This window comes from Hibiscus syriacus, unplaced genomic scaffold (genome assembly GCF_006381635.1).
Source record: "Hibiscus syriacus cultivar Baekdansim isolate YM2019G1 unplaced genomic scaffold, ASM638163v2 tig00000002_pilon, whole genome shotgun sequence".
Classification (NCBI taxonomy): Eukaryota; Viridiplantae; Streptophyta; class Magnoliopsida; order Malvales; family Malvaceae; genus Hibiscus; species Hibiscus syriacus.
The window spans coordinates 1,360,240-1,377,626 of NW_024061752.1; the positions used below are offsets into that span (position 1 = coordinate 1,360,240).

Here is a 17,387-nt window from a genome sequence, read left to right on the forward strand (position 1 = left end):
TATTTTTTAATCAGCTCCCTATTTCACTTATTAAAAATGAGGAATATTATGACGGATCATATCGAGTGCAGGCTTTTATCCCATAATTTGGGTCAGATTTCGGGTTAGATTGAACTTCTCTAACTATGGGTCAGATCGAATATTGAATGGAAAGATATATACTCGAATCAAATTCAGGTGTATCAAAAACCCGACCTTACTTGATCTGTTCTCATCTCTACTACCGTAACAACATAAACTTGAATTAAAGTGAAAGGGTAATCAAGATTTTCAAATAAAAATATTTAAAAAAAATTCAATGTCACAAAATTAATATTTATGGACTAAATTTTAAGTTTTAACATAGTAGCAACACCCAAACATATTTATACCCTAGAAAGATAGGCCTTCTAAAGCAATTGGGCTTTAAGAGATTTTGGGTTGGGTCAATCCTTGTGCATTTATTTTCAGCACGTTCTTATTTCTTGGTTTCTCAGCCCAGAACCCATGTTACAAACCCTAAAAACCTAGGGTTAGCGGTCAATATTTGTTATATCACGAATCCAGAACCCAATTTTCTTTTAACTCCGCCTCAGATATCCCGTCTCCACAGGTACATCTTCGCTCTCTCTCTGATCCCCTTCACACTTCTTTAGTATCTTTTTTCCCCGAGTGTTCTGCTCTGTTTGATTGCCTGGGAAACGAAACTGTAAGCTGAAATCCCAGAAATGTTGCTGTATTCATTATCTGATCTCCGTTGATCGGTGGGTTTGTTTGAGCTAATATGATGATATTAGCGTTCTGCTATTGTCTTAAAAGCTTCGGTTTCCGTGCTGTTCTATTTGCTATAGTTAATTTTGAAGCCCATTTTTCATGCCATTTGATCTACATGTAGATCTTGGTGTTGAGATTTTTTTGGAATTTTAGCTATTTATGGAGGATAATAATAATATAATGGTTCGATTCCTAGGTTAAAATGATTTATCAACTCCTGTTTGAAGGAGTTGATAAGAGACCGATTAATTTGAATACGAAAGATTATTGAAATGTTGCTTCAATGTATTGTTGTTTCTGATGCAGGCATGGCTACCAAGCAGCCAAATTCTGGCCTATTTGTAGGACTGAACAAGGGTCATGTTGTTACCAAGAAGAGTTGGCTCCGCGTCCCTCAATTCGAAAGGAGTAAGTACATATCTATTGTCATTTATGTAGATTATTTGTAATTGTGTATGGCCAGTAGAAATAATCTTTTATCAAAAGAGAAATGTAAACTTGCTTAGGTGAAAAATCTACATGGCTCGGATTCGAGCATGGGTTTTAGTTATGGACTTATGGTAGTGTAATTGACAGTTTTTGGCGGGTTATATCTCTGTATTATTCGGATATGCATGAAAACGAGTACTTAAAAATAGTCAGAGCAACATAGGAAAATACTGATGCTAGTAAAATGCTGTGTTAGATTTGTTGTTATTATTTGTATCTATCTTTTCAAAGAGCTTGTTTCAGCCTAGAAGTCACAGTCCTGATTACTTTATTTTATTCAGAAAACAAGCAAGAGAGTCCATTTTGTGAGGAGCTTGATTAGGGAAGTTGCTGGTTTTGCACCATACGAGAAGAGGATCACTGAACTTCTGAAAGTCGGCAAGGACAAGCGAGCTCTGAAGGTAGCAAAAGGAAGTTGGGAACTCACAAAAGGGCAAAGAAGAAGCGTGAAGAGATGTCCAGCGTTCTCCGCAAAATGAGGTAATATCTTTCATTATGTCTCAGACGAGCAAGTATATGTTTTCTTATGTTTTGAGGGAACCTTTGCCATCTAAAAACGGTAATAATATTGTTCTTGGTGCTGCAGGGCCCATGGTGGAGGTGCAGAAAAGAAGAAATAAACCTTTGTTTTCTTGGTTCCGCTCTGTTCTTGTTTAGTAGCAGCTAGAGTGTTTACCTTGTGTTTTTTGTTTGTTGTTTGAGACTGAAGTCTGTGTTTCGAAAACTTGTTTATTTGAATTGAATATGAAAAATTGGAGGAAGTAATGACTCTAAAGTTATGTCTTTCTAGATTAGATTTGTCTATTCAAATCGATTTGAAAACTGATCGGTGATTGCTGATTTTTCTTTTGAATTGATTTGATTTTTATTCAGAAAAAATGCAAACAAATTTACTTGGTTTTCAATTTTTCTACGTCGAACCAATTGATTACTCATTGGTCTTGGTAAATTTGACTCGTATTTGATTATTTGAATTGATTTTACCCGATCCATGACTTGAATGAGATGACCTAAAATGGAATTGAAATTGACTTGAAATTTAGTTATACTGAAAATAACCTAAACTAACACAAGTTGGAAACAATTTGAATGGAAAGGAATCCAAATTGAAAATAATTTTAGGTTACCCATATTCGATTTGAATTGAACATCGACCTTGATCTGATTTTAACCTCCTAATTGAGGATGTCTAAAGTACGACAGTCTTGATATACGTTAAAAAAGTATTATCGGAAATGTTAATATTTTTTTTAATATTTTTGGTAAAGCGTTAATTAAAATATTATTTTTCTACCGGAAATGTTAATATCGGGCGCTACCTAAAATGTTTAACATTTCCAGTAAATCGCTACCTAAAACATTATTTTTCTATTGGAAATGTTAATATTGGGCGCTACATAAAATGCTATTTTTTTATTGGAAATTAGGTACCAAAATTAATATTTTCGGTAAAAAAAACAATGTTTTAGGTAACGTTTTACCGGAAATGTTAAAAAAATATTAAAATTTCCGGTAGAACATTTCCTTAGCCGTATATTAAGGTTGTCGTACAACAGAACTACCCTGATAATTGAGTATAAGTAAATGAACATTTATTTATTTATTTATTTATATTATGATATATTTTTATCATTGATAAATAGTAAAATGTTATATGTTTTATTCTCATTTTATATTATACTATTTGTTAACCACCCTTTCAAATAACAGTTTAGTGGTTTAATATAGTCCTTGTTTAATGGTTTAATATGTCCATAGTTAAGAAATCATCTCTATATCTATGCAATAACTTTAGTTTTTGAACTTTAACTGTATAATATATATTCACATAAAAAATTATTTAAAAATTCATTGATTTAATTGATTGAATCTAAAACTTCTAGTTCAGAATTTGGGATGTGACATATATTAACATAAAATTCTTAAACTATAAGTAAAAAAGAACAACAATGAAAACTAAGTCAAATAATGACAACAGTTGACCCGAAAATCTAAAGGTTGACTCGAAGTGAAACCGACCTGAATTGACTAAAAAATATATGGTTGACTCAAATCGAAATATATTGACCCGATCTAAAATCAACTAATTCGATATTAATCTGGTGCGAAAATTAATAGATCCGAATTTGAGCCGAACAAAATTTCCATAGACATGAATTAAACCCGAATCAAATATGATCTAAACCCGATCTAAATCTAAACCGATTGCAGTTTAGATTCAAAATGAACAAAACTCAATTCGAATTACTCAATTGCCTACTCTGTCACTCATATATGTATTTTGTGAAGAACCTACACCCTATCCACCCTCGTGTTATCATCGTTGTTCATTTTATTTACACCTTAAAAAACTCGATATCAAGTGGATTCACATATGGGAGATTGTTTACAAGTGATGTGTAAAATCCACAACTATATAAAATATGTTCAAAACCTAAAATGCTAATATAGGTTAGTTTTACATATTTCATATTATTGTTTTAAATATAGATGAGTGAAATAAATAATTTTAAATTATTGAACGAAGTGAAAAATAAATGAGATGATGTTACAATATTTGGGGAAGACGTCTGGACCACCCAACATCGTCGGGGAAGATGTAGGGAAGACATGATATCTTCCCGTATATTTGTTCAAAGAAAATACCAGGTCTTCCATGCGTCTTCATGAAGATGTCAAGTGATCCAAGCGTCTTCCCAATTTCAAGGTAAATACAACCTTATTGAGAAAATAAATTTCAATGATCTCTACTTTTGGATTTTTTTTTTCTATTTCTATATTCGTGTGATTTTGCCATAATTAAATGATTTAGCATTAAGATAGTTTGAGGTCATTTCTATTGTTCTGTGACTTTTAAGCAAATATGGAAAGCAGTACTTTGACACCTTGGAAGGAAGTGGTCGGAATCTGGCATTTTTAGGTCAGCTACGAAGATTTATGTGGAAAAGGGTAGGCATGCCACTTTCTGTCTTCGCTACTAAGCATCTACCACACTATTGGTAGTCTCCTAACTGATGTTGCAGACATGCTAGACAAAGTGACGGGGATTGAATATAACTCAAAGATGGTTTTGGTAATCACAAGACAAATTCTAGTAGTTGCCTTTTTAAAGAGCACGTTGCTCATCAGCTGCTCAGATAATTGTACCTATATTACAGATAAGATCAGGAAAGGAATTCTGATTTATGAAATTATTGCCTCGCCTTATTGTTGAGATATACCTTATAAATCAGATGTGGCATCAATTGTGAGTTGAGCAAGAATTCAGCTTACAGTTAACTCGAGTTTTGAAGGTGGTGTGTCAGTAGCAGAGCCTTGGTCAAGTTTTCCATCCATATCCCTAACAATCTTGAACGACAAAGAGCTTTAAAACCTTTGGTCATCGAGTAAAGAACCTCTATTGACCACAAGTAGATGCTTATCGACATCTAAAACCTGCAAGGTCTCACATGATATAGAACTCACCTGGCCCTTTTCAGTAAAAAGTTTAACAATGATATCATGAGAAAAACCTGCTTCCAAGCTTGCCATGGATGCTACTACAACCATAAAAAATCCCTAGAGTTCCAACCCTCGTCCAGCGGTATTCACAGGTAGTAGCACATTTCCACCACGTTCTACAGTCTTTCAGATGATGTCTGCAGAAACTTCTCAACTGAGTGCAGGCATCGGAGTACGAAAGAGCAAAAACATTGCTATAGTTCCAAAAAACAAACGTTCAGTGAAGCGCAGGATTCTTAAGGTCGTTGGAACGGTGCCGTTTTAAATCTCTCTCCTTTTCTTCTTCTTCAGATTTTACCACAACTTTGAACCTGTATTTGTTTGGTATATCCGTTTTATTTTGAACCTTTTCAGAAAATGATTAATGATTTTTTTTTTCAACAATTCTTTTCTCTTAAGACTGGATTTCACATCACCTTGAGCATTAACTTTTTTTTTGGTTTTCATATAGAGGATGAAAGTGTTGCATAGTATCACATACAGCTTGTTGGTCATCAGATAGGTATGTTTTACCATCGATAGTAAGGCATAAATGGAAGGCCAGAAAGCATTTTAGAGCAATCGTTGATCTTGTAACCAGCTTATTGTTCAATCACTAGCCTCATCGAATTTGTTTTCTGGCTTTCATTTGGGAATGTATCATTGGCAAGGTTAGATTTCCAAAAAACAAACGTTTCAGTGAAGCGCAGGATTCTTAAGGTCGTTGGAACGGTGCCGTTTTAAATCTCTCTCCTTTTCTTCTTCTTCAGATTTTACCACAACTTTGAACCTGTATTTGTTTGGTATATCCGTTTTTATTTTGAACCTTTTCAGAAAAATGATTAATGATTTTATTTTTTTCAACAATTCTTTTCTCTTAAGACTGGATTTCACATCACCTCTTGAGCATTAACTTTTTTTTTGGTTTTCATATAGAGGATGAAAGTGTTGCATAGTATCACATACAGCTTGTTGGTCATCAGATAGAGGTATGTTTTACCATCGATAGTAAGGCATAAATGGAAGGCCAGAAAGCATTTAGAGCAATGACAGAACATCCAAAGGAATATAAACCAAACGGTTCCACGTGCCCCGACGAGACGCAACCTAACCCGGCATTGTGCCACAAGACAAAATGGATCAGGCTTCTATCTGCCTAGCATTGTCATTGAGATTTGGCATGGTTCCTTCCCATAATTCAAGTAGCTCCTTCCTTAACCACGAGATGAAAATTACGGGCCCGGCGTGAAGGTACCTACGTGTAAATGATCAAGGATGCAAGTCAAAGACGATGTGGAGGTGCAACAGGCATCCCATGAACTCAAAAAAACTAATGTTTGCAAAAACATGATCAGATTGTGAATTTCGATCCAGTAAACAGGGAGAATAGAAATGATCAGAATGAGTACATCATGTTTCCAAAAACTCATAATAAATATAGAGGGTCAACAAGTTTCAATAAGCTGTAATGACAAAATACCAGATAAAGGAGAGCAGGTTGAGGTGAGCGAAATGCCAGCCGCAAGTGCAGTTACTAGTCCAACAGCATATCCAGGAAGCGCATGCCATATATATTTGTGCCCCTTAGAGGAATGTAAATCTAAAAGATTTACCGTTTCCCTACTCTTTCGATGATCAAAACAGAGGACCAATGCTAGAAGCATTGCAGGAATAGCCTACATGAACCCAAGAAAAGAAAAGAAAAGTCACACTAATGATTGGGGAGAAAAAGAAAGAGGTTGACATAGCCAGCAAAGTAATGTGAAACTGATAAACAATGCAACGGTGTTATTCTCAAAATGTCACATGCATATTATTGGAGTGCTTGCTCTATAAATGCATGAATTGCAAAAAATAAATGGTCGGTTGACAAGTCCAGACCACTGGTCTCCCAAGTGCAAGACCGCAAGTGTCATTTGCAAACCAGAATAAACTTCTCAAGCTTGAAACTGAACTGACGATTTAAGGACCTACACCTTCAATATACTAATAGATGCTAGTCCAGTAACAAAGAGCCTGCAAATATTCAAGAGCGTTGCATGATATATAGCATAGACATATAAAATTCAACTTTAAATAAATAAATAAATAAACATTATTGCAACCAGTAAACTTGCCCGAGTAATTACTCCTCGAGCAACATAGGGGACAAGACCAAACATAGAGATCAAAATCAAACGAGATTTAATGATGACTGCTGATCATAAAATAAGACACCTTCAAAAGTTAACAAAAACTACTTTTTTCATATACTGAAGAGAGGCTTCCATACCATATCACCAAGACCAAGCATCAAGAAATCAGCTGAATTCCCACCAGGGGATGCACCACCCAACAAATTCCTTGGAAAAACTATCTTTACAGGATATTCTATATTAGCTCTATGCCTTGAAGTGAACCTTTTTCTTTTTAAAATCATATTTATAACTCTATGTTCTGAAACTTGAATGCATGAACGGTTAAGTCATGGTAGGATCAGAAAATTTGTTAATCAAATGGTTAATATTCACGATCATTTGATTAAAAAAATTCTATCTTTCATCGTTTCCATTCATACCAAGCAAGCCTGAATGTCCCTATAAGGAATGTCTTACACATTTCAGGGTTTGTTAAAGACCTGTGAATTGGCTCCTGTACTAATTCCTTTCCCTGTATATGCATCTGTAATGAACAGACGTCATTTGTTTATTTCAGAGGGCAGAAAATTTTGAAGCAATTATCCATGATCTTCTGCCCAAAGGGTTGTCAAGTGCACGCAAGGTAAGATCACATTAGTACAAAATTTCTTATATAACTTTGTACTTTTGAGGTTCGATATTAATCTTGTATTTTTGTATTCAAATTTACGTGCTTATTATATGTAAGAAGATTTTCCCATGTAAATATGACTTGCAGTGTTCAGTGGTAATATTGAAGTGAACTTCAGCTATACTTCATTTGCTTTTTTCTCTGCTGTAGGCATGCTTTCAGGTTGCTCTGCTGGGGGTCTAGCAACCTTTCTGCACTGTGACAACTTACAAAGATGTTACCATGCAATGCAAGTGTGAAATGTTTAAGTGATGCTGGATTTTTTCTAGGTGAGTAAGTTTCATTAAATGTTTCTCTGCAGCAGACAAGCTTCTTTCGGGATGTTACATCCTTTTTTTTCATTTTCCAGACGAGACATAACTTTGAATTTTACCATGAGGTCCTTCTATCATGATCTAATCGCTTTACAGGTACTTATTTTTATCTATGGCTTAAATTTTGGTCTGCTTTTATATCCATCTCTCTAGTGATTTATAAAGCAGGTATGAACTATGAGTGTGAATTATCATGGAATGTACATATTTAAACCCTGTTTTAGTCCTGGAATTTTTAACACCAAACAAATGTACATGACAGGGGATAGAGAAAAATCTAAATCCAAATTGCAAGAAATCGATCAACAACCCGAAGCTGGTATGAACTCCGCGGTGCTCTTATCCATACAAGAATGATTTTTTTTGCTTGCAGCGCAAGGTATGTAACTTCCTTTTCTGTAGTGTTTCTTTCCCCAGTATGCATTGAAATAATCACAAGCCCTATTTATCTTGAACTCAGCATAGATATTCCAGGTAAATTTCCTTGCTGATGTTATATAGTTTAAACTCAACACTATTCAACGTTCTAGCATAGTTGATATAATCATAGTGTCGACCACTGTGTTTCTTCCACAACAGTTTCATCATAGTTTGGTTCCACCGTCAGCCGATCCGCATGGACACTAGAATCATTGCAAGCTTAATCCGGCAGCATGCAATGCAACCCAGATAAATGTATTGCAAGGTTTGAGGCAATATATGCTTTCGGCTACTTACTCATTCTACAGAAATTCAGGAAGAGGAGGAATGTTTATAAATTCATGCTTTGCTCATTGTCAAAGTGAGACACAGGACACATGGTTTGCTGTTGATTCATGCGTATGTTTTGGATTTACTTTTTTATTTATTTATTATTCAAATAAGATCGGAGACGAATTCGAACATTGGTATGTAATGTAAATATCCAAATATATTCATATCCGATACTCGGACGGATAACAAAAATTACATGTGGGAACTTGAAAATGCCATTACAGACCATTGCAGTAGCAGTTGGAGATTGGTACTTTGGTAGAAAAAGAACCAAAGAGATTGATTGCCCATATCCATGCGACAAAACTTGCCACAACCTTATACCGTCACAACAGGTAATGTCTCCCTACACGCACGATCTTGTTAACAGGGCCTTCTGTTTAGTGAAAATAACACTGTCATCGCCATTGAAGTGCATTTGCAGGTTTCACTGAGATAGATCATTCTTTCTTTACTCGCGACAAATTACCTCGTACAGATGTAAAAACGGGACTGGTGGTTGAACTGGTCGGACCATTAATTTATAGTTTGATCGGTTAAACCATCGGTTTGACAATAATTAAATAAAAGATTAAAAAATTTAACCAGTTGAATCTCTGGGTTTGTTACCTTGAAGTTTGGTTTTTTAACGGTTCACATAATTTTAGGTTACGCCACCAGTTCAATCAGCTGGATCTTCGGTTTTTAACTCGATCGGTCGTTCTGGTCCGGTTCTAACAACCATTATCCTTACCATATTGAACAATCGATAAAACGGATTGATTTCCGTTCAGCATTCAACGCGTTTGTTTCGCACATGTGAATGATTCAGTGTTGATGATTTAGCAAAACAGTGCTGAATAATTCAGCACAGAAATATTTTGAATGATTTGGAGTCATTATCAAGCAACATGTCACATTCATAGCTAATTCAGAGCCTCTGAATCATTCAGTATTTGAATTATTCAGCGCTTAAACATTCTTAAGTAAAAAATAACCCTAAGTTACAATCCTTAAATGTAATGTAATGAAAATTACTTTCTATTCGCAAAAAAAATGAATTGTAATATTATGTACTGTTATTGTTTTATTTTCAGCACTCGTTGATCCCATAAACACTAATTTTCATTATCAATCATAAGATTATTGTTTCGTTTCCATCATTATTGTATGTCATGACATGACATGCGTTATGTCATCAATTAAATACATATAGAAATATTACGTCATAAATATATTTTGATAGTTAGTTAATCAATAATTTCTATCTAAAATGGATTATTTTGATAAAAAAATTGAACATTAAGGATTAAAATACCCTAAAAGATAGAGGTCGAAGTGACGTTTTATACAAAATACAAATACTAACTAATTTGACATTATGCTTAAATTTCATTTAATACCAATTTCAAGTTTAATCTTGAACAATTAGGGATGTTAAAATAATCTTCTATTATTCATGGGATATGAGATCTACCTAATATTTATTGCTGAATGTTCACTACATATGTGACATTATTTTAACTGGCATCATTTAAAAAGTTATCACGATTTTTAATATACTAAAATATAATTTTAATAAAAATTTAATAAAATTCAAAAAATACTCTATATTATATTTAAACAAATATGATGTGGAAGGGAGGGGATAAGATGAGTAAAATGTCATACTCACATCATATATCTTATCATCCATAAGATCATAATGAATCTAATTTTTATCCTCATCCACATCATATCATTAACGAAATTTGTATCCATTCCAGCCCAGTTAAATATGAGATAAGACGAATCTCATTAAATCCACTCCACCGACATTCACATGACCAACCCTCTTTGTTTCTCCCTGGTTTACTTACGTAAACAGGGAAAGAACCTGACAAATAACCTTTGATCGCATTCAAAGATTTTTCATTATGCTCAATGCCACAGCTCTTAAGCTTCTTTTACAGCACACCTTTAAAAGCATTTGGATCCTTTCCTCCTCTTTACGCTACTTCCAAAGCCCCTTGTAACATCCGCAATACCGGGTTAGTGACCAAATTGTAAAGTTTCAGAATTTGGTGACTAAAGTAGAAGAATGAAAGAATTCAATGATTATTTGAATATATATTGAAGGTTATTTGGTAATTATTAAAGGAAATTAAGGGTATTATGGTCATTTGACCAGAAAGATTTTTTATATTTTTTTTAAGGGTAATAAGCACGTATGAAGAAGAGTCCAGAGCATTCTTCAGTCTTCTTCTTCCTCCTCTCCACCGTGAAGCTTGGTATAAGGTAAGTGAGTCTTTAGTTGGTTAATTCTTTCGTTTTAAAGCTTGTTTTGATTCTTGGGATATTAAGAAAGATTAAGGAAAGCTTTAGGGGGCTTAAACCTCAAAGATTAACAAGTTATGAGAAATTAAGAAAAATGAGTTTTTAAGTGAATTTTTGATATGGAAGGAGTTAATAGATTGTGAAGTTGAATTTGACTTGTCAAGGATTAAATTAAGAGGTAGGAAGTGTTAGAATTGGAATTAGAACACATTGGAAATTTGGTATGATTTTGAATCTTATATGGAGGATAGAATTTTGAGGTTTAAGATGAAATAAATGAATATAGATTGGTTAAGTAGTACTAGAGTTAAGGATGAAAAGGGGATGATATATGAAGTGTTTGAGAGGAAATGAAGTAATTTCGGGTTGAAAATATGATTCTGGGCAAGGGGAATCGGTACCCATTCAAGGGGAACCGATACCCCTTCAAACGAACAAGAATTTCCAGTATGTCATAGGGGAACCGATACCCCATGGGGGGGGGAACCGATTCCCCCTAAAGGAAAATTGGGGATATGGATTTAATAAGTTCGTTTAAATTGATAGTATCCAATTACAAGGTGTAGGTATCTAATGATGGTCTCGAAATGTACATTTATGTAGATTCTACGCATAAAGCAATTCCGGAACGTTAGCAAGTAAGATCGATCAAGGGAAAGATAAGAGATTGGATTTGGCTAGTGAGGCAGGTGAGTGCATATTAGTTAGTTTATGGTGCTAAATGGAAACAAGACTTGCGACAAGTCTATTTCCTATGTTAGAATGCATGAATATATGATTATACGTATATGAATGACATGAATTGTATGTATGCATGAATATATGTGTTGACATGCTTTTGAATGTAATGTTATGAGAAGTATGTGCTATATAAGGTATATATATACATATGTGAAACTGAACTATGTGACTGCATGAGAAAGATATGAGCCATATGACATGATATAGGTGAACATGAGAAAGCAAAGTATGAGATATAAACTATGTGATCATAGTAAAATATAATTATATTTTTATATGATAAGTGAAATAAACTGGATAATATTGATCTATAGGATGAAGTGAAAATAGTACACCAACTAGGGGATTTGAACATAAATGATAAGATGAACGTATAAGATAAGCTAGATGGGAAAGATTCATAGGTTTAAATAAAACTATAACACATGGGTTGAATGATAGAAATTTGTGAAGTTTATGAGAAGATTATAAGAGCTATAAGAAATTGAATTAAGTAACAGATTAGATTATATATAGAAATAATAGAAGTGAGATATGTTTATAAGTCTGCCCTAGATGAATACGAAATATAAGAGTGCTATATGATTTGTATTAGGATAATCTTGAGGATATATATATAGATAGATATGAAATGAAATGAAATGAGTTATATGAATACCCAATTATGTGATGAAATGGTGAATTACCTGAACATGTGAATATATGTTTAAGAGAAGGCATACGATTAAGATATAAGCAATGTGACTATAAGTATATGTGCTTTAAGTGATATGACTTATAAGTATTTCTATTAATGTTACATGATATGTTATGTATGTTAAAGGAATTATGTGATGGTATAATAATTGATAGGAAATATATGTGAAAACAAGTATATGATACGAGACAAAACTTATGACTATAAGCTACGTGAAAGTGTTCTAGGTGTTTCGATATATTATATGAAGTATATGATCTTATGTGAACAAGATATGATAAGTATGTTTATATGAATAAAGGTGATTGGGTGAGAAATGATAGAAATTATATGAAAACATGACATATGTGACATGTGAATTATATGGAAATGATCTACGGGTAAGTGAACTACGTGACTATGTGATCATATGAAAGAAGCTATGTGATACGTGATATGTGAAAGTGAATTACAAGTTTATGTGTATATTTGAAATGAAATAAATGATAACGCCCATGTTATGTGTCATGAGAGCTAGGGTATAGTTGGCATGCCAAGAGTCGAGGGTTTATTCGGTTCTTTAGGACATATGTATATCCTTTGGAACCTGTGTGAAGTCTTGAAAGACACATACTTGATCCATAGTATATGTATATGATTCTTAAGGAATTCTACGTGGTCCTTATGAACATCATTCTACGGGCACTACGGTGCAATTCTACGGGCACTTCGATGCAATTCTACGGGGCACTTCGGTGCATTTATACGAGCTGTGGTGACAGCATAGTGCACAACCTCTATAGACTCACATATCGATAGTTCTCACATATATACATGGGCTAATCCAGAGATATGAACAAATATAAGTTAGTGGTATGATAAATGCTATAGAAATATGATGTTGTGTGTATAGTGTTTGATTGAAAAAGTATGTGATTATATGATAACATGTGAATGATGAATTATGTGTATGTATGAATTTACTGCGATTAATCTGATATGATTCTATACGATATGAAAAATGCCTGGAATTGCTATAACATGATAGAACAGAACATGCATGTATCAATATGTTTTAAAGTGCATTATAAGTGGTTATGCCTCACTAAGTCTTCGACTTAGCGTGTGATTGTTTCACACGTAGGTTTCGAGAAGAGTAAGGAATGATGCGGAGCAAGACAGGTCAGTTTTCCTTACCAAGAGATCAGATCAGAAATATTTGATAAAGTATGTTTTTGGTTATGTATAAAGTGTTGGCATGTAATAAGTCATTAAGTACGAGCACTCTGATAAAGTCTGTATTTTGTTTTAAATAAAGTTTTAAATTTCCCGGGATTTTCTTAAGAGTCAAGGTTTGAAAAGTCAATGTGACACTTCGGACTCGTATCAGGGTCGGATACGGGTTGGGGGTGTTACATTTAATGGTATCAGAGCTATGGTTTAGCCGATTCTCGGCATAAACCGAAGTCCAAAAGGTCATAAAAGGTGTACATGCCAACATAGATTGAAAAATTTCTGATCTGATAGTGTAAGGAATACGTTGTCTTGCTAATAAATAAGAATAGTTTAACACAGTAGAAATCCGATCGTGATAATTTCGAAGTAAGTGAAAGGTGATATTCCTGATTGTGATAGCTATTCACTTGCCTGGCCAGGCAGGATGAAGAGCGGACACCTCAGGAAATGCCTAGTAAGATCAAAAGTTGATTTCAGAAAGCTGAAATCATATCTGAATAATGATAGAAAATTTTCATCGTTTGGAATCGGAAAAAAACGATGTAGAGTAGTTTTGCTATTATGTGAATAAGATAGAATATGGTGAACGGGTGTCACCATAAGAATGTTAAAAAGATCTAATGACGTGATGATTACGTATAGAAGAACTCAAGGATAAGTGCATCAGTGACAAGTGTATAAGATGTATATGTCAGAGCTTATGAGTTCGAAATGAAGGAATAACATTGTGTATAAGCCAGAGCGTTTATATGATAAGGATTTGCAGTTAAGACGGAAAAGTTAGCGTTAGCTAACAAGAATATGCGATGGAAATGTACTGGAATTATAAGATATAAAATATTGTCAGGATATGATAACCAGATCTGCAATGGATCTGGATACAGTTGCATATTTGGATCATAATAATGAGGTATAGTAAAGGAAAAGGAAGTAAGAATTGGTATCTTTAAATAAAGATGAGGATTGATAAGAAGAGTTTGAGAATGTGTATATCGATGATCAGATTATAAGACACAGGAAGTCAGAATGTTGAGTTTGAGCAAAAGAAATTTCAGGATGTATGAGAATAGAGGTGAAATTGATAAGTTGAGTAAGTGAATTTTTAAGATAATTTCGATTTGACAGGATGTATGTGTTTGGTTGATTGGGGTTTGTACCCTAGATTGAACATATATTATTGACCAGCTGTCAGAGTAAAAGGGATAGAATAATAGGATTGAAGGAAAAGATAAAGTTGAGTTAATTGATTATGATGTGAATTTGAATATGGTTTTATATTCTGAGCAGATAGCTATGATGTAGAAACTGAGATAAGTGTTTGCATGGAATCTTCAGGAAGAAAAATACAAGTATAAGAATGATAAAGAATGAAGTTATGTATAAGAAATGGGTTATTAAAGTAATGAGGATGCAATGAAGATTGGTACATAAATATGAGTATAAGTAATAAGACAAGAGTATGTGAACATGAAAGGAAATATATGATTAATGTATAAGGAATAAAGAAATGAAAGGGATTGATTTAAAGGATCATATACGATAAATATGGAAGTACAGAGGACAATTTTTGATATGGAAATAAGACCAGTGTGCAAGGTGATGTGAAATATTGTTTGACTCCTTAAAGTATATGTTTAATCACATTGAAGAAGATTTAAAGTTGAGTTTTGGTCAAATGATGACGAAATACAAGTTTAGTATGGTTATAAGGTAATTAAAGATTGATAAAAAATTTGATTGATTAAGGATTTTGAGTGATAAGAACTGATGCTATTGGTTATATGATAAGTAACATGATAAGGATGTATAAAGGAAAAAGGTAGTTGAAGAACTAAGAGAAAGAAGGATTAAGTAAAAGAAGTAACATAAGAACATTAGAAGATATGTTCTTACTAAGTTGTTTAGTGAAAAATTCGAGGACGAATTTTTTTTAAAAGGAGGGGAGATTTGTAACATCCGCAATACCGGGTTAGTGACCAAATTGTAAAGTTTCAGAATTTGGTGACTAAAGTAGAAGAATGAAAGAATTCAATATTATTTGAATATATATTGAAGGTTATTTGGTAATTATTAAAGGAAATTAAGGGTATTATGGTCATTTGACCAGAAAGATTTTTTATAATTTTTTTTAAGGGTAATAAGCACGTATGAAGAAGAGTCCAGAGCATTCTTCAGTCTTCTTCTTCCTCCTCTCCACCGTGAAGCTTGGTATAAGGTAAGTGAGTCTTTAGTTGGTTAATTCTTTCGTTTTAAAGCTTGTTTTGATTCTTGGGATATTAAGAAAGATTAAGGAAAGCTTTAGGGGCTTAAACCTCAAAGATTAACAAGTTATGAGAAATTAAGAAAATGAGTTTTTAAGTGAATTTTGATATGGAAGGAGTTAATAGATTGTGAAGTTGAATTTGACTTGTCAAGGATTAAATAGTTAGAATTGGAATTAGAACACATTGGAAATTTGGTATGATTTTTGAATCTTATATGGAGGATAGAATTTTGAGGTTTAAGATGAAATAAATGAATATAGATTGGTTTAAGTATGTGTACTAGAGTTAAGGATGAAAAGGGGATGATATATGAAGTGTTTGAGAGGAAATGAAGTAATTTTCGGGTTGAAAATATGATTTCTGGGCAAGGGGAATCGGTACCCATTCAAGGGGAACCGATACCCCTTCAAACGAACAAGAATTTCCAGTATGTCATAGGGGAACCGATACCCCCATGGGGGGGGAACCGATTCCCCCTAAAGGAAAATTGGGGATATGGATTTAATAAGTTCGTTTAAATTGATAGTATCCAATTACAAGGTGTAGGTATCTAATGATGGTCTCGAAATGTACATTTATGTAGATTCTACGCATAAAGCAATTCCGGAACGTTTAGCAAGTAAGATCGATCAAGGGAAAGATAAGAGATTGGATTTGGCTAGTGAGGCCAGGTGAGTGCATATTAGTTAGTTTATGGTGCTAAATGGAAACAAGACTTGCGACAAGTCTATTTCCTATGTTAGAATGCATGAATATATGATTATACGTATATGAATGACATGAATTGTATGTATGCATGAATATATGTGTTGACATGCTTTTGAATGTAATGTTATGAGAAGTATGTGCTATATAAGGTATATATATACATATGTGAAACTGAACTATGTGACTGCATGAGAAAGATATGAGCCATATGACATGATATAGGTGAACATGAGAAAGCAAAGTATGAGATATAAACTATGTGATCATAGTAAAATATAATTATATTTTTATATGATAAGTGAAATAAACTGGATAATATTGATCTATAGGATGAAGTGAAAATAGTACACCAACTAGGGGATTTGAACATAAATGATAAGATGAACGTATAAGATAAGCTAGATGGGAAAGATTCATAGGTTTAAATAAAACTATAACGCATGGGTTGAATGATAGAAATTTGTGAAGTTATATGAGAAGATTATAAGAGCTATAAGAAATTGAATTAAGTAACAGATTAGATTATATATAGAAATAATAGAAGTGAGATATTTTATAAGTCTGCCCTAGATGAATACGAAATATAAGAGTGCTATATGATTTGTATTAGGATAATCTTGAGGATATATATATATATAGATAGATATGAAATGAAATGAAATGAGTTATATGAATACCCAATTATGTGATGAAATGGTGAATTACCTGAACATGTGAATATATATGTTTAAGAGAAGGCATACGATTAAGATATAAGCAATGTGACTATAAGTATATGTGCTTTAAGTGATATGACTTATAAGTATTTCTATTATAATGTTACATGATATGTTATGTATGTTAAAGGAATTATATGATGGTATAATAATT

General features: G+C 33.3%; 1 protein-coding gene, 2 long non-coding RNA genes and 1 pseudogene across 4 annotated transcripts; 2 read left to right on the forward strand and 2 right to left on the reverse strand.

Moving 5' to 3' along the window:
• Positions 1–184: 184 nt before the first annotated feature.
• On the reverse strand, positions 185–5,958 carry LOC120209461. Its single transcript, XR_005524402.1, has 3 exons — positions 5,820–5,958; positions 1,376–1,380; positions 185–195 (listed from the first exon to the last, which is right to left on the reverse strand). It is a non-coding gene; the product is annotated as an uncharacterized LOC120209461 (long non-coding RNA).
• Positions 1,062–2,027, forward strand: LOC120209262 (annotated as a pseudogene).
• Positions 5,959–6,123: 165 nt separating the features above from the next.
• LOC120209164 (signal peptide peptidase-like 1) lies at positions 6,124–7,019 on the reverse strand. The gene is made up of 2 exons (XM_039208260.1): positions 6,995–7,019; positions 6,124–6,398 (listed from the first exon to the last, which is right to left on the reverse strand). Exons 1-2 carry the CDS (start codon positions 7,013–7,015, stop codon positions 6,168–6,170), a joined length of 252 nt encoding a protein of 83 aa, XP_039064191.1. The 5' UTR covers positions 7,016–7,019; the 3' UTR covers positions 6,124–6,167.
• Positions 7,020–7,355: 336 nt separating this feature from the next.
• LOC120209358 lies at positions 7,356–8,289 on the forward strand. 2 transcript variants are annotated; one of them, XR_005524397.1, is made up of 5 exons: positions 7,356–7,482; positions 7,681–7,803; positions 7,880–7,940; positions 8,107–8,163; positions 8,247–8,289. It is a non-coding gene; the product is annotated as an uncharacterized LOC120209358 (long non-coding RNA). The 2 variants fall into 2 exon arrangements; XR_005524396.1 differs by having other exon boundaries at positions 7,369–7,803.
• The last annotated feature ends 9,098 nt before the right edge of the window (positions 8,290–17,387 follow it).